The following is a 23,678-nucleotide window of genomic DNA, read 5'->3' as shown; positions in this document are numbered from 1 at the left end:
GAAATCCACAAAATTTTGTATTTGACAAATAATAATGAATCCGCAGAAGGGGAAAAGGGGGATGGTTTCATTACTGTTCTTCATAGATGTTGATAATGTTACACCTGAGCATTAAACATTTGACTGCAATGTTTCTAGCATGAGCATGTCATACACTGTTACGTTCATTATTATGGTTTTTTTTTAATTTTGAGAAACCTATGCAGAAACAGTTAAAAATTATCAGTAAAAATATATTACGTTGTTTATCATTAAACAATAAAACTACTGCATAACATGGAAGTATTACATAATATTTCCATGTTCATATATATAAATTTTTCAGTTATAAGATAAATGACCTTTTATTCATTTACAGGGCTGATTAAAATGTTGTGTCATATGATATAAATAATGAATTATTGAAGCAAAGTACTTCAACTAATGAATTGTTACCTTTACATTTTATCTTTTGTCAATATCAATAGGTATAAAGGTGTTTGGTTTTTTTTAAATATTCTTTTAGTTTATTGTCTAAATTGATGATTATCGAGCTAGATGCCTTTGTATATTTATCATATTTTAAGTGCTATTTAACTTATAAACCAATCAACCATGACTGATTTAACAATGAATTTCATTATGGCAAAGTTATATCAATTTTAAGTGCTTAAATTTAACCTGTCTTTTTTGGGGTAAAAACCAACAATAGTGTATATACACTTACATTTCCCAATCTATGGCATTAAACTATAAATAAACTAAAATTTAACTTTGAAAATAAGTATGACTCTCTGACCGGTGTCATATTTTAATCTACACCAATATGATTGTGTTTTTCTATTATATCAATGTGCAAATAGAATACATATCTTTTTTTTTGAAATTGTCAAACAGTTGTCAGCAATCAAAAAAAAAACTACAAAATAAATCTAAATATTTTGATTTCTGCAGTACATAATGTAAACATTCTTATACTATGTTATTAAAAAAATTTGGCAAAATTGCTTTCTACAAATAACTAAAATTCTTTAAAAACACAATCCTCCAGCAGTTTGAAATGTACAACCTCCATAATCTCGTGGTAGTGAGCCTACAATAAGTAGGAGAGATCATTGGCTCAGCCACTGCTGGTTCTATATTTTAACATACATTTATCTCTACATTTACATAGTAGTGGCTTCATCTATGTCAAGCATCTTCATGTGGTATTAAAGAGTAAGAGTAAGACTTTTTCAGTTGTGAGTTATAATGATGCATATGGATTGAAAAATTACTGAAAATTATTTTTTATAGGCTCAATATGAAAACCCACCACATGTGTATGCCTTGGCAGATAACATGTACAGAAACATGCTTATTGACATGGAAAACCAGTGTGTTATCATCAGGTAAGCTATGGTACTTTATGCTATTATCAGGTGAGCTGTTGCAAAGAAACTTGTCTCCAAATTTTTTTAGCTATATACCTTAATATAACACAAAATACTTACGGTTACTCCCATTTTTTGGAAAAAATGTCACCTGGTCGCAAAATTCCATTATTTTAATTTCTTGGTTGTCATCCTGTGAGCTGTTGTGCTAGATTGAGCCATTGTGTTGTCATATGTAATCTATGCAGCTGTTGATAGTGAAAGGGACATTAAGTGTTACCCATGTCAATTCATACATCCAGAAACTGCTTTCTGTTCTAACTTCATATAAAAATGAAGATGTGGTATGATTGCCAATGAGATAACTCTTCACAAGAGACTTATTTTCAACTGACTCAGTATTTAGCAACTATAGGTCACTTTTTCGGCCTTCAACAATGAGCACAGCCCATACCATATAGTTTGCCTCAACTATATACACAATGCTTATCACCATAACCCAAGTTCAACTGAAAGTTACGAACCAAAAAAATCAACTTATCCACCTCTGAGCATATGTACAACAATTTTTCTGCTCTTTTAATTTCAAACAGAAGGTGTGGGACACCTATATATACTGTAAACCAACTTATTTTCGCGGATATTTTTTTTTCGCGTTTTAACCTTTCTTGACAACTTCGCATCTATTTAATTTCGCGATCATCTGATTTCCTTGATGTAGATTATTAAGGAAATATCAAAGATTGACAAATTCGCGATGATTTATATTCGCGATATTTTTCTACTCGCGAAAGTCGCGAAAATAAATTGGTCGCGAAAATAAGTTGGTTTACAGTACTACAGGACCCTGTGTGGTGGCGTCAATCAATATGCCCATAAAATGAAAATGAAATTAAATTTAGAATTATAATTGTGCATTGTTCAATGTTATGTTAAAAAAGGAAAATGTATATTCTAGTTTTGAATGTAACATTCAACAAAATAACAAGTCCATAATATCTGTGTCTATATTTGATTTGGAAGGTGGTCGAGCTGCAATGTAAGTGAAGATTTTTCATAAATGAAATAAAGTAGATGTTCATGATTGTTGTAAGATTTTTATACACAGAAGTTTTACATATGTATTACATATAATATGAGCTGCGTCGGATAGACTTCAACCTTTGCCAATAAATATCTGCATCTGTTAACTAATTATTTTGGGTTGAAAATTCTTTATTTATAGTCTATAATTGTTTAGAAATTGAGTTGATATAAGATAAGATAAGTTTATTTTCCAAATTAGGTTCCCAGGGAGGCATATACACATATGAGAACCCTACAAAACAGACCACAATTCATCTTTTATATTGTATGTGTGAATGTTCCAAAACCAATCAAAGTATTATACATGTACATGTATACATACACTTGCATAAGGTTGATTTCTATACTAAGAAGCTCAGATGTTCAGTGTTAGTCAAATTTTATATACATAGGTTTGACATATATATGATATATATAACATGAAATTAAGGTATATGTTTTGGTGCTAATCAGATTTTGTATACCCAGAAGTATTGTATATTATGTAACTCGTGAAAGCTACCAGTTTATGTTTAATTATTTATGTATACAAATGAATACAAATTACTTATATGCATCACATTTTCGTATATGTTAAGTTTAATGCACCCATAAAAGTATTAATATTTGGTATACATATAGAAATGGTTCAATTTTGTATGCACACAGAAGTAATACAATTTCAGATACACAGCAGTATTAAAATTTTGAATATGCACAAGTATCACAATGTTTGAATACATGAAGCAGTATTGTAATTTTCATTCACATAGAAGTATTACAATTTTTGTATACTCAGAGAAATATACAAATTTTGTATACACGTCGAATTGTACAATTTTGAAGAGAAAAATAAAATCACAATGTATACATTTATTTCTGTACTTTGATTGTTACAGTGGAGAAAGTGGTGCAGGAAAGACAGTGGCTGCCAAGTTTATTATGGGCTTTATTACAAAAGTCTCAGGTGGAGGAACTAAAGTACAGGTTGGTAAAATAACCACAGAAAACATGCTGTAAATTAATCTGAAACTAGTAAATAAATTCTTGACTTTATTAATGCCATAAAGCTCAAAAATGTTCTGGAATTAGTAAATAAAGTCTTGGCTACAATTATACCATAAACCAGAATACATATGCTGTAAAATGTTCTTAAATTGGTAAATAAAGTCTTGACTATATTAATGCCATAAAGCTCAAAAATGTTCTGGAATTAGTAAATAAAGTCTTGGCTACAATTATACCATAAACCAGAATACATATGCTGTAAAATGTTCTTAAATTAGTACATAAAGCCTTGGCTATGGTAGATGCCATAAACCACCAAAAAAAAAACATCCTGTAAGATGTTCTGAAATTAGTAAATAGCAATTCTTGACAAAATCAGTGCCATCAATCAGAAAACATTCTCAAAAAATTACTAAATTAAAGTCAATTATAATAGACAATGTGCAAGTTTTTATTTTTACATTTTAGTGTTAGAAAGTGAATGAATACTATTTAGATTCACTATTACATTGTTTTGAAAATACAGTTAGATAAACAGACTTGTACAGACACTTGAAAACCAACTTGAGGAAACAATTGAGAGGAAATTCAAGTTGTGATAGTCAAGTTGTATTGCTTTATGATATTTAGATTAAAAACATACAGGATAATTAAATAAGTGTCTAGACGTTAAACATTAATATCGGAAACAGTAGGATACTTTGAGGGATTTATTCTTAAAAGAATAATGATACATGTAATATTAAAATAAAAATTACCTAGGGAATAGTTGTAATATTTTAAAAAAAAAAAAATCTCCGGGTATTAAATACATTTACCTGTTTATCAGATGGTTTGGGATAAGCAAGAAATTTTGAATATAGTGACAAAATTAATATGGGACATTCTGAAATGGTTAAAAATGGTGTTATTCTCATTTTGCATATGGATTCAACTGTTGGTTTCCTGTTTGAATTGTTTAACACTGGTAATTGTGGTGCCCTTTAAAGCTTACTATTTAGTGTGAGCCAAGGCTCTGTGTTGAAGACCATACTTTGACCTTCAATTGTTAACATTGTGACTTGAATGGAGAGTTATCTCATTGGCACTAATACCAAATCTTTTAATTTAGAATAATAATAAAAACAACAGGCCCTATATTAACAGTATACTGGTACTTCTATTACATTTTTAGACAGAAAAGAGTTTACATAATTCACACTACATATACATGCAACTAACACTTATCAGCGAAATGTTTTATTTAAATGTAGGCAAAGGTGAGATTCTTATTAAGCATTAATATCTTGATAGTAAAACCTTGTCTTACTTTTAGAATTAATGATTTATTTAAATTGATGAAATTTACTAACATGATTAAACTTTATTGTTTTTATATTTATTTTTTCTTACATTTGGATGATACAGTCTAAAGACTTTTTGAAAGTTTTGGCAAAGTCAAGACATGGTTTTACTATTAACAATATTTGATTGATTTACATTTAAACAACTTAAATTATGATTTGTTACACATATGCCAATATGCCAGTTTTTTATCTTAAGTTCAGGGCAATATAGAAACAAATTAAATATAGACCAAAATGTAGCATGTAAATGTACCATTATTTCTCTTCCTCAAAAGGTTAAACCTAATTAGATCTTAGGAGTGTTTCTATTTTCAGTTGTAGGGACTTAATTTGTATTTTAAACAAAAGTCTTCCTGATATTAAACTATAACTTATAGTCTGCATTTAAACATATCCTTAACAAATTCAAAAGTATTTATCTGTCTATTCTTATCCACATCATATATAGTTCTGTATTTATTATATATCTGTGATAAATAATTTATATGTTTTTCATAAATTCATATGAAAGGACTTTCTTTCTTATTGCTTCCAAATAAAGTGTTGCTTTGACACATCTAGTCTTTGTTTGTTTTATATGCACAAATTTAGCACATATTTCTTCAAATCAATTCACAATGAGTTGTGACCCTTTTAATTTACTTTTAAGCTTTATAATTCAAATTTCAAATTCATCAATCATTCTACATTAACAAATTGATATGTTTGCATTAATTTTTATTTGTATTGTAACATGATAACATTTACATTGTAGAAAATAAAAGATGTAATTTTAGAATCAAATCCACTTCTAGAAGCCTTTGGAAATGCCAAAACTGTTAGAAACAATAATTCTAGTCGATTTGTAAGTATTAAATAGGCACCATTATATCTTTACCATATTATGTGTAAATTTCAATTTCATTTTATCGTTATCAATTTTTAAGCTTCATTTGCCTATTTTTTGGGCAACAAATTAATTTTTAGATTTCATCCCTGTGATAAGTTTTTTTTTGTATGTTCTTATCAAAACTAAAGTAGTAACAATGGGATTTTTAATGCTCGTTGTAGTGTTTTAAATTATCGCCCTTGAAACCGTACCAATAACTCCTATGAAACTAATTTTTTTTTAAATTGCATAAATGATTTTGTTGTTTAATAAAATTTATATTCTACAGGGTAAATATGTAGAAATGCAGTTCAGTAGAGGTGGTGAGCCTGATGGTGGTAAAATCTCAAACTTTCTTTTAGAAAAGGTAGGTGTTATCACTATACCTTTATGAATCATGTTTTAGTTGTGTAACTCACTTGGCCTCATGCAGGACTTTTTTATGCCCCACCTTCGATAGTAGAGGGGCATTATGTTTTCTGGTCTGTGGCTCTGTTCGTTCGTCCGTTCAGGTTAAAGTTTTTGGTCAAGGTAGTTTTTGATGAAGCTGAAGTCCAATCAACTTGAAACTTAGTACACTTGTTGCTTATGATATGATCTTTCTAATTTTAAAGCCAAATTAGACTTTTGACTCCAATTTCATGGTCCACTGAACATAGAAAATGAAAGTGGGAGTTTCAGGTTAAAGTTTTTGGTCAAGGTAGTTTTTGATGAAGCTGAAGTCCAATCAACTTGAAACTTAGTACATATCAGTGTTCTCCCCAGGCCGTTTTAGCGCCGCGATGTTCAGCGCTATTTGAATTCACCGCGGTGGTATTTGGGCAGACCGCGGCACTATCCAATCAAAAATCAGCGCTATTGTTTTTGAATTTCAAACATCCTGTATTATTTTGTACACATTCCGATCACGTGATCGACTGGTTTATTTATCCGAGAAATTGTTAATTCATCCAACGATGTCAAATATCATAGGGACCAGTTCAATAAATGATCAAAATGGCGCCATTTGCAAAACTTTTACTGCCAAACTAACATTTCCTTTCTCGAGTTTTTCGCTTTTAAAAGATACCGAAACTTATGAAAGGAATGGACAGAGACATTTAATGCATGTCTCGGGTGCTGAAAAGTTTATTTCTAAAAAATATAAGGGAAGTGTTACCCCCTTCTCTGACAACGTGGACCATTGATTGAACCATTTACGATTACATCATTACTTTTTAGCGTTTAAAATACTACCGAACTGTCGAACCTGAACTTGTTTGAAGGAGGCAATCCTGTTATCAAGGGATTCATTATAAACCCGTATATTACGATTACTTGTCCATCCGTGGCTCTTTTTCAAATGGATAAGGGAATAAGACAAAACGAAAATTTTGTGTAGATATATATGAAATATCAATATTTGTCAACCAATCATCAATATATATAATTTAAATATTGCTTTAAATTTAATGTAAACAGAGGATGGCTTGGATTAGGAATAGTATTCAATGCTAAAAAGGCCACAAGTGTAAACAGGAAGTTAAGTCAGCCAGTAAGGGAGATAATTTGGGAGGGAAAGACCTAAAAGAAGTATTGTCAAATCTTGACAAACTTATCTGGTGGCATGAATTCAAATGTTTATAGAATTATCAAACACAACCTCTAAAGGTGGTAATTGCTTCAATTGGCATATATAATATATTTGATTGGTAATTTACCTTTAAAATAAAAAAATCTTTAAAATATTTTTATAGGATTTCTTTCATACATGTATGTTATATTCATAATTCATAATTGGAATATTTTAGCCTTTTTTTAAGCAAATCTTTGATAACATTTGAATATTATTGAAAGGGCAAGTTCATTTCTTCCATTGAAATACTATACTCATTTTTATTGCAAAGTTGCACTTTGCTTGAAATGTTTATAAAAGTAAATGTAAAAAATACCAATCTTGTCATTGAAAACTTTCTCACAGAAGCTGACAATGACTTTATTGTTGGTCCTACATGTTCTGCAACATCACCTGTTAGTGATAAGAAATCTTCACATAGGCAGTCTGGTATAGACCCACCATGGAAAAGACTTCTCCTTGGGTTTTACAGACAGATAATAATATGAGGATTATATGAATTTACAAGAGAAAACATCAATAGCATAATATAGGAAAAACACATAAAAAATCAATTACAAACCAACCGCGCGACACGACAAAGTTACTGAGAATTGTGGAAAATCACGCGCTTACCACAGCGCTATCCAAAAATCCTGGGGAGAACACTGCATATGTTCCCTATAGTATGATCTTTCTAATTTTAATGCCAAATTAGATTATTACCCAATTTCATGGTTCATGGAACATGGAAAAGGATAGTGCAAGTGGGGCATCCGTGTACTTTGGACACATTCTTGTTTTAATTTAAGATGAAAGTTTGAAGATTTGTCAAACTACAACACATCCAACATAACTGATGAAACTGAATCACAAATGATGGACTTTATAGTGTGGTATATTTAACTTTTACTGGTTGGAAAAGAAGTGAATCGTAAATTAAGCAAAAACTGGATTGCATTTTGATGCAATGACAATAGCAGCAACAATTTGACTGCATGTGATGCACATTTTGGCAATTAATGTCTCTTCAGTGATGCTGGATACGACAATATTTGAAATGAAAAAAAAAAATTGCTTTTTGAATTTGTAATACATGTATGCAATTTATTACAAATAGGCATCTAAGAGCCTCTCATTGCCAATGTATTTTGGTTCCTGGTTACAGAATTTCTACTGAAAATTTTGTATTAAACAGTGCTATATATTTTTTCCTCTTGGAACAAATATTCTAAACCCTTGATTTTGTGAGGAACAAGTACTGCAATATTTTTCAAGTACAAATTAAAATCCAAAATGTTTCTTCTGTTTCGATCTTTGGTCAGTATTCTTTTTCTCTTAGCTTCTAAAAAAAATACAATTTGACACTAATACCCTATTTCAATCTTGCAAAGATCTTATGTTGTATATCTAATGGAAAAGGCTTGTTTAACAAACTTTGATAAAAAATATAAAGATTATATGCTTTATATCAACTTCACAGTCTTATTTAACACATTTTATTTTTCACTTTCAGTCCAGAGTGGTCAGTCAGAATTCAAATGAAAGAAACTTCCATATATTTTATCAATTGTTATTTGGAGCAGACGACAAAACAAAACGTAAGTAATAACTGATATGTGTATAACTTGTCAATTTGTCTTATGGTTGAATTCACATATATACTGCAGCTGTGCTATTTGAGCAGTCAAATTGCATTGACTGTATATTTATATGTGATATACAGTCACTGACTGTATATCACCTTGTTTATGTCATTGACAATGCTGTTCCGTACAGTTTTATTTATGACGTCAATAAAACATACAGGTTCGCAGCAATTTTACGATGTCCGCTCACAATTAATGTATGAAGGTTTTTACCCTAAATACTTCATTTTGAACAGTTATAAGAGTTGCAGTATATAAAGAATATCCATATATTGTCTCGAAATATCAATCTGTTATTTATACTCGGCTGGAAACAGGTAGAAATGCTCGGCACAGCCTCGCTTTCTACCTGTTTCTAAGCCTAGTACAAAGAACATTGATATTTCGAGACAATGTATGGTTATTCTATATTTATACCATATACCAATGAATTAGCTTCTGCAGAGATATCAGTTCTTCTGGGTTGAGGAAAAATTTTGTGGAAACTGGACATTGTGATTGAAACAAAATTCTACATGTAAGTCTATAAGAAGATTATATTTTGTTAAACAATAAAAAAAAATTTTTAGTTCTCAAATTCTCAACTATAATTATGAATCAACACTATAATGTTTTAATAGCCTATTATATCTTTAACCTGTTGACTTTACATTGCAGTGCCAGTTGAGCATTTATAATGTAAGGAAAGATTTTGTAATTTCCAAGAAAATGTACTCAAAAGTTATAACACAGAAAAAATCTTGTTTGATGTTTAATAGAAAAAATATTTTTTTATTTACAAAGTTTGTATCATCAGCCTACAAACTGCAAATATGGCATGTTGTTTTGCTTCTTGTTCAGAAAAATCTGAGTAAAGCTATGGCATGTGTTTTGACTTTTTGACTTAAAAATTATTAACTATACTTTTCAGAGAATCTTGGTTTAACAACCCCAGACTATTACAACTATTTAAATCAGACTGGTACCTATAAGGTGGATGGCACAGACGATGTCCAAGAGTTCAAAGACACTATGGTATGATAACATGAGCTTAATGCATCCTCAATACATTTACGATGTCTTTAGTTTTTTTCCTATAATCATGCGGGAAAGTCTTCGTCATAGCATTTTCATCTTGTCAAAAAATCTGCAGCCTTAAGAAGTCATTGTTTGAGCTGCATGCTTTTGTTAGTTGTTATAATGACAAATGATAGGGTCCCCTGCATGTATCAGTTTAAAATAATTGAATCAGTTTCTTGGTGAAGATATTTTTTATCTCTGGGCGCAAGCAAAATACTGATAGAAAGTTCTATGTTTTGAACAATGTTGGTCACTTACTTGTTAGTAAATGCAGTAAATACATTCTTAAATTGATATGTATGAAGAGAATTTACATCCCATTAAATAACAAACTGATAGTCAATTATTCAACTGTGTTTTATATCACTTGCATTATTATTTTTCAACATTTTTTTAAGCATTCAATCATTGATTTGAAATTTAAGTTAAGAATGTGTCCGATGATTGTAAGGTTCATTGAACAATTTGACAAATATAACTAAGAATACATGATACAGTAACTTGAATTAAAAAAAAAACATTTGCTGATGTTTATCTTGTTCGACTTTCAACTCTCAGGATGACAAAAGAGTACACTTAGAATGTTAATTTCAATATATAGAGTTGTTTGCCAAAAACAATGTTTTTATTTTAGAATGCCATGAAAGTTGTTGGCATACCACATGAAACCCATGACGAAATCCAGTCTTTGATAGCAGCTGTTCTCCACATAGGAAACCTACAATTTGCTGAGGATGGAAATTACGCAAAAGTTCATAATATTGAGTGTAAGTTCATTATACTGAATAATTTAAATTTTTTAAAAATCTGCATACGATGAAAAGATGAAAATCAATCTTGCGCAAATGAATACACCCGAACTGCAAATTCAGAAATTATGGCGTTCTTTTATTACTGCTATTTTGTCATTAAGGCAAATACACAATTTTTATTTTTGTGAAATTGATAAAAATCATGTTCAATTCATACAAAAATATTACAATTATAACCCTGTCACATTTTTCACAATAATAAAAACATCGCAATAATTTCTGAATTTACAGTATATAGTTCAACTTTGACAGAATTGTCTCCCATTACACAGTCACATTTCATTTATTTTTTGGAAAGAAAATATCCACTAAATGAAAAAAACTCACCAAAACTTTAACCTACATATAATAAACACTTTGAATTTAAACCCACAACTACTTTTTCTACACCAGTAACAGAAGATATATATTTTTTTTAAATATTGCCCACTCCCCATTAAGACAGTATACTTCTATTACATATTTAAAGATAAAAAAACTAAAATGTATTTTACACTACATGTTATATGTAATTAACAATTACTTATCAGGCAAATGTTTTATTTAAATGTAGGCAATGGTGAGATTTATAATTAACAAATATATGATAGTAAAACTTTGTCTTGCATTTATGATTATTGAAATTTATCATGAAATTTACTGTGGATTCACTTATTTTTGTGGATGCGGAAAACTTGCATTTTCATGGATCTTTAATTTCATTGTTTTGCAAGAGTCTTCATAATCCCTTATTGAAAATATGTTATTTTTTCAACATTTAATTTCATGGTTCACCTGTACCCACAAAAATCCACAGAAATTCGTATCCAACAAATAATAAAGAATCCACAGTATTAAACTTTTTTATATTGAATTTTGTCTTCAGATTTATTAAACTTTATTGTATTTATATTTGTTATCTTACATTTGGGGGATATAGTCAATGAATTTAATTAAGATTCGTCATCTTACATTTGGGGGATATAGTCAATGAATTTAATTAAGATTCGTCACACATATGCCAGTTTATTATTATAAGCTCATTATAAACAATTTATGAACAAATGGAATATAGACCAAAATATAGCATGAACATGTACAAATATTTCTCTTCCTTAAAGGGTTAAATCTGATTAGATCTTTGGTGTGTCTCTGTTTTAAGTTGTACCACTTAAATAATTCAATCATGTTAAAGGAAACCATTGAAGGGATGACACCTTGTCTACATAGCATTTGAAAACAGATTAATTTATTCATGTATCATCATTGCAATCATTTCTTTAAAGCTATAATCTCTCTAATGGAAAATAGATGGTAAAAAGACAGTACAATCATAATTTATATGTACTATGTATCATGCAGTAATATTGTATTGCATAAACCGTAGATTTTTTGTAAAACCTTTGACAAAATCACTTTACATTTTACAGTATCAATATAGCAGTCATATATAAAATATGCTTAACTGAACTTAGCATTGATATGACAGCTTTTGCATATGTGTAATAAGTGGAAATTACACAAGCCATTATAAATTTCCCACCCGGACTGATAACCCATATCAGGGGCATCTCGTGCACAAAACCCATAATAGTGCCTCTCATGCAAGTTACTTCTGGTATTTCCGTTATCAGTTGTTTACTTTTCCAATGTGACGTCAGATATTTTTATGACGACGTCAAAATTTACAGGAACTTTTGTAAGGATAGTTTAGTACTTTCTAACAAATGCCATTGACAATTATGAATCATTTCATAGTACAACAAACATGGAGTTAAAATAATCTTAATACTCTTCCAAATTTTCAATGTTTCAAAATGCCTCTATAGAAAATAGTTACATAAATAAATATGGAGGTAGTGATGTCATTGTTGGACAATTATAGTATATTTGATTCATAATTTAACTTTTTTATAAAGTTTTTGACTGTTTTGGTTATTGCATTTGTTTATTTGCCTTACATAAAACTATTGTCAAAAGTATATGATAAAGCGATTAATACATGGCCTTTTCCCTAACAGCCTGGGTATCATCCCTCGACCCATATCAGCACCTCAACTCCGTCTCGGGATGATAACCAGGCTGATATGGAAAAGGCCATGTATTAATCTCTATTTATGTAATTGAGAAAGTGTAGTGATATGACTTGGAAAAAAACTGGGTTCAATATTACTTGCAATATATTATGGTGATCTCCTAATAAGCTTTATATACATGTACTATTTTATAAAATTTTGAAGTAGTAGAATATTGAGAATATAGTAGCTTTAAATAAATACAATTTTATACAATTTTGTAGTTTTAGAATATCCAGCATATCTATTAGGAATTGATCAAGAATTTCTAAATAAGAAAATCACTAGTCGAACAATGGACAGTAAATGGGGAGGAAAGTCTGAAAAGACGGAGGTTACTTTTAATGTGGAACAAGCAGAATTTGCTCGGGATGCTCTGTCAAAAGCTTTATATTCCAGATTATTTGACTATTTAGTGGATGTAAGTTGCTATGAATTAGTTATAAGTTTCATATGATTAAAAATAAAAAAAGTCTTATGATATTGATGCTGAAAAGATAAAAAATACTTATTCAAAAAGAAATTTGAAATATGGCAACTCATATGAAAAATGAGAAATGAGGAAAACACCAATGAGACAGTAATCTAATGGTATTACAATGTTATTTGAAAAAAAAAATCAATTGTCTTTTCCTTCTTTTACTAAAATTTTTTGAAAATGTTGTATATATTGTGACCAACTTGCATTGTTAAGGTTTTCTACAGTCATTGGACAAAAGTGAGTTCCCAGTCCAAAAAAGTCCTATCATTTCAACTAAAATCGATAATTTTCAAAAAATTATTACGAAGTAACCGTATGAGCGATTTTCTAAATATAGATACCAAAAGATGTAAAAATATCTGAAGTTTTATTGTTTATTTGGTTATAACATTATTCATGCTCATTTTAATTTTCTGACGACATAAACACAATGAAAAAAAACAAACTTGAAAAGTTTGCTATCATTCTAACCAAATTAAATTCGTAAAAATTTGCATTTGAGTTTTACTTATCAGATGATGAAAACAAAACTCAAGAAAATTATGACTGAATAAACAATAAAATTTCAGACATTTTTACATCTTTTGGTATCTATTTTATAAAAATCGCTCATACAGTTAGTTGGTAATATTTCTTTGAAAAATTTGGTTGAAATAATAGGACATTTTTTGAGTGGGAACTCACTTTTGTCCCATGACTGTATATTTGAATGGTCAAGTTTAGTAATTATCAACTGCCAAATATTTGTTAAGATTTGATACTTGAAAATATTTGGAAAAACATAGAGCATCAGTAAGAGAAGCCCTGGAATCATGTCCATCCGAGTCAATTTATCAGTGAAATACATGTGACTTCATTCATATAAATGAACAACTATCACACCTTTTTCTCAATCTTATTAAAATAAGTTCTCATCACTTGCTCCTCGATTTTCTTTATGTCGCTGTGTGAGGCACAGCGACATATAAAAAATCGAGGAGCAAGTGATGAGAACTTATTTTAATAAGATTGACCTTTTTCTACTTGTAAAAATAGCTTTACTATTTCATTTTATTTCACATTCTCAAACAAAAACAAAAATATATTTTACAACAGTGATCAAGCAGTACTTACAGAAATGTTGGGAAATTATATTATTAATATGAAATGATCTGACATGTAAATTGATTCTTCCATTTGTAGTCTGTGAATCGTGCTATGGTCAAAGACCATGATGAAATAAATATAGGAATCTTAGACATTTATGGTTTTGAAATATTTCAAAATAATGGATTTGAACAGTTTTGTATCAACTATGTGAATGAAAAACTACAGCAGATATTTATAGAGTTGACTCTGAAGGCAGAGCAGGTATGTTAAATAAACTTTGTAACCTTTAATTAAAATTTTGTCTAACCTTAAAGATCTGAAGGTAAGAGTGAAATGTGCTGGTTCAGTCTGTGATGTCTGTTGTGTATTAATGATAAAGTTAATGATCTATTAAAGTGGAACCATACATGTATGTTTGCAATGAACATTATTCTATCAACTTTTTGCTCTGAAATCTTTTGAATTTTATTAGTCTTGATTATATTTAAAATTTGATCATTAATTTGTTACAAATCAGTCAAACATAAAAGACAACTTAAAAAGGTCTGTTTTTTTTTCTGGTACTTATTTACCTTTTAGGTATACAGCTAAATCACAGCTGTCTATTACGCCTGTCTAGTAACTGTTTTGATTATTCTTAGGAGAACATGTCTTTTACAGTGATTGCTCTTTTATTTAAGTGATTGTCACTTATATTATTGTATTATTGAAAACTTTAAAAAAAAAAAAAAAAAAAAAATTGTCTTAACCCCAATTTTAATCTGAATCATACATATGATTTGTTAAGAAATGGACATATTGTTCATATACATCTTCTTAAATTTTTCAGGAAGAATATGTGCAGGAAGGTATAAAATGGACACCTATAGATTACTTTAATAATAAAATTGTCTGTGATCTCATTGAATCAAAGAAAAATCCTACGGGTATCATGTGCATATTGGACGATGTGTGTGCAACCATGCATGCAGTGTCTACTGGTGCTGATCAAACGTTACTGCAGGTTTGTTGAATATTCTAACATGACACCCTTCAAACGCTTTGAGTACACACCCGTGGTAAAATATGAGTATCTTGTTTAGGCTGTTCTAATCGTACTCCCACGTGATATGCTTTTTAGCTCACCTGGCCCGAAGGGCCAAGTGAGCTTTTCTCATCACTTGGCGTCTGGCGTCCGGCGTCGTCCGTCGTCGTCGTCCGTCCTCGTTAACTTTTACAAAAATCTTCTCCTCTGAAACTACTGGGCCAAATTAAACCAAACTTGGCCACAATCATCATTGGGGTAGCTAGTTTAAAAAATGTGTGGCGTGACCCGCCAAACCAACCAAGATGGCCGCCATGGCTAAAAATAGAACGTAGGGGTAAAATGCAGTTTTTGGCTTATAACTCAAAAACCAACGCATTTAGAGCAAATCTGACTGGGTAAAATTGTTTATCAGGTCAAGATCTATCTGCCCTGAAATTTTCAGATGAATCGGTCAATCGGTTGTTGGGTTGCTGCCCCTGAATTGGTAATTTTGAGGAAATTTTGCTGTTTTTGGTTATTATCTTGAATATTATTATAGATAGAGATAAACTGTAAACAGCAATAATGTTCCGCAAAGTAAGATCTACAAATAAGTCAACATGACCAAAATGGTCAGTTGACCCGTTTAGGAGTAATTGCCCTTTATAGTCAATTTTTAACCATTTTTCGTAAATTAAAGTAATCTTTTACAAAAATCTTCTCCTCTGAAACTACTGGGCCAAATCAAACCAAACTTGGCCACAATCATCATTAGGGTATCTAGTTTAAAAAATGTGTGGCGTGACCCGGTCAACCAACCAAGATGGCCGCCACGGCTAAAAATAGAACATAGGGGTAAAATGCAGTTTTTGGCTTATAACTCAAAAATCAAAGCATTTAGAGCAAATCTGACATGGGTAAAAATGTTTATCAGATCAAGATCTATCTGCCCTGAAATTTTCAGATGAATCGGTCAATCAGTTGTTGGGTTGCTGCCCCTGAATTGGTAATTTTGAGGAAATTTTGCTGTTTTTGGGTACTATCTTGAATATTATTATAGATAGAGATAAACTGTAAACAGCAATAATGTTCAGCAAAGTAAGATCTACAAATAAGTCAACATGACCAAAATGGTCAGTTGACCCGTTTAGGAGTTATTGCCCTTTATAGTCAATTTTTAACCATTTTTCGTAATTAAAGTAATCTTTTACAAAAATCTTCTCCTCTGAAACTACTGGGCCAAATCAAACCAAACTTGGCCACAATCATCATTAGGGTATCTAGTTTAAAAAATGTGTGGCGTGACCTGGTCAACCAACCAAGATGGCCGCCACGGCTAAAAATAGAACATAGGGGTAAAATGCAGTTTTTGGCTTATAACTCAAAAATCAAAGCATTTAGAGCAAATCTGACATGGGGTAAAAATGTTTATCAGGTCAAGATCTATCTGCCCTGAAATTTTCAGATGAATCGGTCAATTGGTTGTTGGGTTGCTGCCCCTGAATTGGTAATTTTGAGGAAATTTTGCTGTTTTTGGTTACTATCTTGAATATTATTATAGATAGAGATAAACTGTAAACAGCAATAATGTTCAGCAAAGTAAGATCTACAAATAAGTCAATATGACCAAAATGGTCAGTTGACCCGTTTAGGAGTAATTGCCCTTTATAGTCAATTTTTAACCATTTTTCGTAAATTAAAGTAATCTGTTACAAAAATCTTCTCCTCTGAAACTACTGGGCCAAATCAAACCAAACTTGGCCACAATCATCATTAGGGTATCTTGTTTAAAAAATGTGTGGCGTGACCCGGTCAACCAACCAAGATGGCCGCCACGGCTAAAAATAGAACATAGGGGTAAAATGCAGTTTTTGGCTTATAACTCAAAAATCAAAGCATTTAGAGCAAATCTGACATGGGGTAAAAATGTTAATCAGGTCAAGATCTATCTGCCCTGAAATTTTCAGATGAATCGGTCAATCGGTTGTTGGGTTGCTGCCCCTGAATTGGTAATTTTCAGGAAATTTTGCTGTTTTTGGTTATTATCTTGAATATTATTATAGATAGAGATAAACTGTAAACAGCAATAATGTTCAGCAAAGTAAGATCTACAAATAAGTCAACATGACCAAAATAGTCAGTTGACCCGTTTAGGAGTTATTGCCCTTTATAGTCAATTTTTAACCATTTTTCGTAAATTAAAGTCCTACTGGGCCAAATTAATCCAAACTTGGCGAAAATCATCTTTGGGGTATCTAGTTTAAATAATGTGTGGCGTGACCTGGTCAACCAACCAAGATGGCCGCCACGGCTAAAAATAGAACATAGGGGTAAAATGCAGTTATTGGCTTATAACTCAAAAACCAAAGCATTTTGAGGAAATCTGACAAGAAGTTAAATTGTTAATCAAGTCAATATCTATCTGCCCTGAATTTTTCAGATGAATTGGATAACTGGTTGTTTGGTTGCTGCCCTCCAATTGGAAATTTTTAAAGGAATTTTGCCGTTTTTGGTTATCTTGAATACTATTATAGATAGCGATAAACTGTAAACAGCAATAATGTTCAGCAAAGTAAGATCTACAAATAAGTCAACATGACCTAAATGGTCAATTGACCGCTCTTAAGGAGTTATTGCCCTTTATAGTCAATTTTTTAACAATTTTCATTAATTTGGTAAATTTATGTAAATTTTTACCAAATATAGTTCTCTGTTACTAACGGGCAAAGTTCATTATAGATATAATTGTAAGAAGCAAAATCGTTCAGTAAAGTAAGAACTTCAAACACATCACCATCACCAAAATACAATTTTGTCATGAATCCGTTTGTGTCCTTTGTTTAATATGCACATAGACCAAGGTGAGCGACACAGGCTCTTTAGAGCCTCTAGTTTATGAATGAGCTACCAGACGTCATAGAAAGATGACGTCAGAATATAAGTATTTTAGGGAAAGTACATGCTTTTGAACCCAAAAATTATCACAACAAGGTAACGTAAACAAACAATGCTAAAACGTGTTATGTAAGCCATTTTTTGTATACAAATAAGACATATAAGTACAATTATCATTTAGATTCATTTAAATCTATCTAAATATGTTATTGTAAATAGTTTTAGCATGTTACTTATTCAGTTTTACTCCGTTTTTTACGTCAATTTAATAGCGCAGCAGCATATATTGATTGGAAGGGCAAATAATGCCTTCACCTAGAGTGCTTCAATCCAAAACAGTTGCTGTATTTGTCCTATTAGAATCAAAATAATTCATGGGGTCTTGAAATTATCGTGATTTATCCACGGGTTGTCCCTTTATGCCGATATTTTAAATATTTGTCTTAAAGCGCCCACCTGTGGAAAATCACGATATTTTCCAGCCCCCATGAATTATTTCTTTAAAAGTATATAGACAGTGTATGTGTAGTCATGCATGATGTGTTTATGGGATGAGAATCAGGTTTACCTCATAAATATGTTAAGTTCATGAAAAACCATACAAACTCATAAAACCATAGCAAACATGACAAAGCCATGGCCAAAAACAAAAAATGACCAAAAGACGTAACACAGCATAGAAAACTTAGGATTAAGCAACATGAACCAACCAAAAACTGGAAAAATGTCAGGTGCCTGGAAGGGTAAGCAGCTCCTGCCCCCATCTGGCACTTATTATGGGGATAGAACACTATTGGTTTGTTAATTGTGTAAATATGACGATATTTACATTTACACCTACTGTTTTGAAATGGGCTGATGAAACATTAGTGTAAGTTGGTATCATTAAGTTTTTATTCAGATTTATATTTTAGATAATGGTCAAAATTCTAAATACACAATTAGAATGATTTTGGAAAGTGATTTTTGTTAAAATAAAATTATAAAACAAGCTACTAAAAATTGAGAATGGAAATGGGAAATGTGTCAAAGAGACAACAACCCGACCATAGAAAAAATAACAGCAGAAGGTCACCAACAGGTCTTCAATGTAGCAAGAAATTCCCGCATCCAGAGGCGTCCTTCAGCTGGCCCCTAAACAAATATATACTAGTTCAGTGATAATGAATGCATATAAGAATCTTTTTGGAATTCACCACAATAACTAAACATCCAGTCTAGAAATGCAATGTTGTTAATTTAATTTAATTAACAGTAAAACTTTTGTTTTTGTAGAAATTGAGTGCAGGAATAGGAGTCCATGACCACTATCAAGGAATTAGTGTTGGTTTTGTTATTCATCATTATGCTGGCAAGGTAGGACATCAACTCCACACTATATTTATAGAGTTGTTACCATCTTAATAATATTAAAATAATATGTTTATATAAATATATAGCTAAAAAAAAAAAAAAAAAATGTGTGTCCCTTACACATTAAATTTGTAATATCAGAGCTTTCTGAAATTCCAAAATTTGACAAGCGCCAACTGTAAAAATGAATATGTGCCAGTCATTGAGACTATATTTAAACATGGTTAGAAAACCTGTACGCATTTATTATAATTTTACTTAAGAATATGTTGTAATGTGCAAACATATTATTCATTGTATGAGAAAGGAATATTTAAGTCAGTGAGATCACTCAAAATTTAGATATTGAACATTTCTGACTAGAAAAGATCAAATTATTATGTTTAGATTTTTTTCTGTGTGCAATAGGTCTTTAGACTTATTTATTGAATTTGAATATTGTGTATAATCTGTAATTGTTTTTATACGACCGCAAATTTTGAAAAAATTTTCGTCGTATATTGCTATCACGTTGTTTCATTTGAATTGAAATCTTTTCTAGGTAACATATGAGGCTGATGGTTTTTGTGAGAGAAACAGAGATGTGTTATTCAATGATATAATACAGTTAATGCAATCCAGCCAGTCGTAAGTGTTCTGTTACCTATAAGTTTTGCTTGTAAATCATTTATTCTTGACTAAAAACAAATTTTTGCACCATACAGTTTTTATGTCATTAGATTTTCATGATTGCAATAGAAAAATTTGTACATTGAATGTTCCCAGCATTTTATGAAGTATTTAAAAAAAAAGTCACAATAAGGGCGTTTTTTGTGTGTTTGAAACAAGAGGAAATGACAAACAACAACAATCAATTATTTACACATATTTCCTTCTTTCTAAAAATATTTATGCAATTGTTTCACTGAAACCTACATGATTAAAAAATAATCTATAAATAGATAAACCAAATCAATTGTTATTTACTAAGATCACTGTTTAGCAATTTATATTTATTTTGAACTAGTATATGAACTGAATACAAAATCATCTTAAGTTTGAAAAAAGATATTGGCTTGTTATTCTTGATTTGTTTTTATGACTCTTGTAATGGAATTAATTCTTATTTATAACAATATAATAAATTATTCCTTTTATGAATTATAGCCTAATTACTTGATATGGTTTCAGAGACTTTTTAAGATCCTTATTCCCTGAAGATGTATCAGGACAGACCAAAGGGAGACCATCCACAGCATCAGTCAAAATTAAAGTAAGTATTGTTCCTTCCCCCCACACTTAAGACTTTTTAAGATCCTTATTCCCTGAAGATGTATCAGGACAGACCAAAGGGAGACCATCCACAGCATCAGTCAAAATTAAAGTAAGTATTGTTCCTTCCCCCCACACTTAAGACTTTTTTAGATCCTTATTCCCTGAAGATGTATCAGGACAGACCAAAGGGAGACCATCCACAGCATCAGTCAAAATTAAAGTAAGTATTGTTCCTTCCCCCCACACTTAAGACTTTTTAAGATCCTTATTCCCTGAAGATGTATCAGGACAGACCAAAGGGAGACCATCCACAGCATCAGTCAAAATTAAAGTAAGTATTGTTCCTTCCCCCCACACTTAAGACTTTTTAAGATCCTTATTCCCTGAAGATGTATCAGGACAGACCAAAGGGAGACCATCCACAGCATCAGTCAAAATTAAAGTAAGTATTGTTCCTTCCCCCCACACTTAAGACTTTTTAAGATCCTTATTCCCTTAAGATGTATCAGGACAGACCAAAGGGAGACCATCCACAGCATCAGTCAAAATCAAAGTAAATATTAGTTTAAACAATATTTATTCAGATAAATCAACATTTAACAATGTTGTAATTCGAACAAGTGAACTAACACCTGAAGTGGTGATTGTGTGGAAGGGTAAAAACGAGTGGATACCACTAGATATTCACAGTTGTCTTAGAATATATAAGAATATGTTGCCATAAAAAACAACAACACTAAAATTTTCACTGCATGGTATTCAGTATTGGTTTTTTAAGTCAACATGTTTTGCCAGCAAGCGTGGTGTCTTCAGGACAAATATATAGTTGAAATAAAACTGTAAAGTACACATGATGTGGTTATATCAATATTAAAATAATATTATACAAATGAAATAAATATTAAGTTAAGTATTCAGAAAAAAACAAATTTTTGAATTTTGTTTGAGTGGATCTACAAAATATGAATAAAAAATCACAATTGGTAAATATATAATTTAACATAAAAAGTAAGAAATTCTTGAATTATCAGTCTATCCAATTAAACAATCTGAAACTGTTTGTGGTCATATAATATTAAGCTCACAAAGTTCTTATCACTGTAATGGAAATGTCTTCTGAAATGAAAAGCGATGAAAAATTATTTATTAAAGAAGAGTATGAATCATTCCAATTGCTGTTGATGTGCAAAATGAATTATAGTAATAGTGTGAATGTGTGTGTTTTTTAGTTCATCCAATAGTAGAAAAAATAACCTGTTCAGTGCAATAACCAATACATTGTATGCTATTACAGACTCAGGCAAATAGACTTGTGGACACACTTATGAAGAGTACACCACATTACATTCGATGTATTAAACCCAATGAGACAAAGAAGGCCCATGATTTTGAAGAAAGCCGGTAAGAATATGAATTGTAATACTTTATATACTTACCTAACAAGACATGTAAATTCATGATGGTTAATTTGACACAATATGTTGTCAATTGGATCACGGAAGTATGAACGGAGCAGGTCCCCTCTTAGGCAGTCAGTGAACCCCCACTTGCGAAAATTTCTGGATCCCCCACTGTAAACTTATATAGGTGACATAATATAATTAATAATGTATGTCAATTAGTCAAGGGAGATAACTCTATAAAATAATGATTACTCAAATTGGATGTGAAATGTCTTTCACAGTTTTCAATTTTGCTTCTGTGTCGATACAATTTTTTATCTTTTCACTTTTTGATTTTAACATATGAAACACACTCCAACATTATGATGTTTATTTAGAAACATTCTGGGCTTAATATCAAGCCATGTTTGCATAACATTCAGTGGCAAATATAGCATGCATAATCATGACAATTTAAGAAAATTAACTGTAAATGTCACTGCACTTCTTAAGTATGACAAAAGTGTGTTATTTATTGGAAATATCATTATTCTATTAATGTTTAAGTAGATGAAATCTGAACGTAAAGATGGTTTTGAAATAAATATATTTTGAAAATGATGAGCTTTCTTTTTTAATACAGAGTGAAGCATCAAGTGGAGTACTTAGGTTTAAAAGAGAACATTAGAGTCAGAAGAGCTGGATATGCATTTAGAAGAGAGTTTGAAAAGTTCATTAGAAGGTAAACATTTGTCAGTCATTATTTTACAGGTTTCCTGGTCAGCAGATTCATTTATTGTCTAATTAGACATGTGTCAAACGATCTTGACCTCATTTTATAGACAGTTATTCACATTAACTTAAATAATATGTATAGTCTGTCTGACTTATGTGACCTAACCTTAATCTAATTTTCTTCACTAATTCATGTCAGTCATTGTTCTTCCCACCAGTAGTAAAACACTTGCCAAAGATGGGCATCCGTTTGGTTGTGCAGTATATACAAGTTTGCAGACACATCAGAATTGGGATGTTAAATCTGATGCCTCGTATAAAGAGAGTACCAAGTGCTGTGCACGTTAAGAACCCTAGCAAAAACTCTTTAAAGGGTATGTAGGTGGCTTGTTGCAAGGCAAAATTTCTGTCCCTATCCAATATGCCCTCATTTTCCAGTGGCAGTCCAAGACGTTAAGCAACCAACAATCAATCAAATAATCATGTCAGGCTATGCATTGCAAAGTAATTACCATTGATTGTGGGAGTCCTTTAGTTAGACACACAATCTTATATGTTGTACATAGTTTGGCTTTTTCATCAAAGTCTGTTTTAAAGTCATTATTGAGATATATCATTGCATAGAGAAACATTTATTGAATTATTAAAATAGCAGCACTAGAACTATTATATCTGT

The 23,678-nt window shown here is 30.8% G+C and overlaps 1 protein-coding gene across 4 annotated transcripts in view; it reads left to right on the top strand.

Moving 5' to 3' along the window:
- Positions 1 to 23,678, top strand: part of LOC134715779 (unconventional myosin-Ie-like) — a 49,134-nt gene that overhangs the window by 7,651 nt on the left and 17,805 nt on the right. For all 4 annotated transcript variants that reach the window (XM_063578214.1, XM_063578217.1, XM_063578215.1 and 1 more), the window contains exons 4-18: positions 1,276 to 1,370; positions 3,317 to 3,404; positions 5,526 to 5,615; positions 5,929 to 6,006; positions 8,750 to 8,834; positions 9,793 to 9,896; positions 10,576 to 10,708; positions 13,032 to 13,228; positions 14,471 to 14,638; positions 15,207 to 15,380; positions 19,554 to 19,634; positions 20,173 to 20,258; positions 20,802 to 20,883; positions 22,180 to 22,286; positions 22,911 to 23,009. In XM_063578214.1, the coding sequence (XP_063434284.1) occupies positions 1,276 to 1,370; positions 3,317 to 3,404; positions 5,526 to 5,615; positions 5,929 to 6,006; positions 8,750 to 8,834; positions 9,793 to 9,896; positions 10,576 to 10,708; positions 13,032 to 13,228; positions 14,471 to 14,638; positions 15,207 to 15,380; positions 19,554 to 19,634; positions 20,173 to 20,258; positions 20,802 to 20,883; positions 22,180 to 22,286; positions 22,911 to 23,009 (1,667 nt within the window). The remainder of the gene's footprint in view (positions 1 to 1,275; positions 1,371 to 3,316; positions 3,405 to 5,525; positions 5,616 to 5,928; positions 6,007 to 8,749; positions 8,835 to 9,792; positions 9,897 to 10,575; positions 10,709 to 13,031; positions 13,229 to 14,470; positions 14,639 to 15,206; positions 15,381 to 19,553; positions 19,635 to 20,172; positions 20,259 to 20,801; positions 20,884 to 22,179; positions 22,287 to 22,910; positions 23,010 to 23,678) is intronic.

This window comes from Mytilus trossulus, chromosome 4 (assembly GCF_036588685.1).
Source record: "Mytilus trossulus isolate FHL-02 chromosome 4, PNRI_Mtr1.1.1.hap1, whole genome shotgun sequence".
Lineage (NCBI taxonomy): Eukaryota > Metazoa > Mollusca > Bivalvia > Mytilida > Mytilidae > Mytilus > Mytilus trossulus.
The sequence above is the reverse complement of the archived record's forward strand: the minus strand, read 5'-3'. Positions and strand labels throughout refer to the sequence as shown.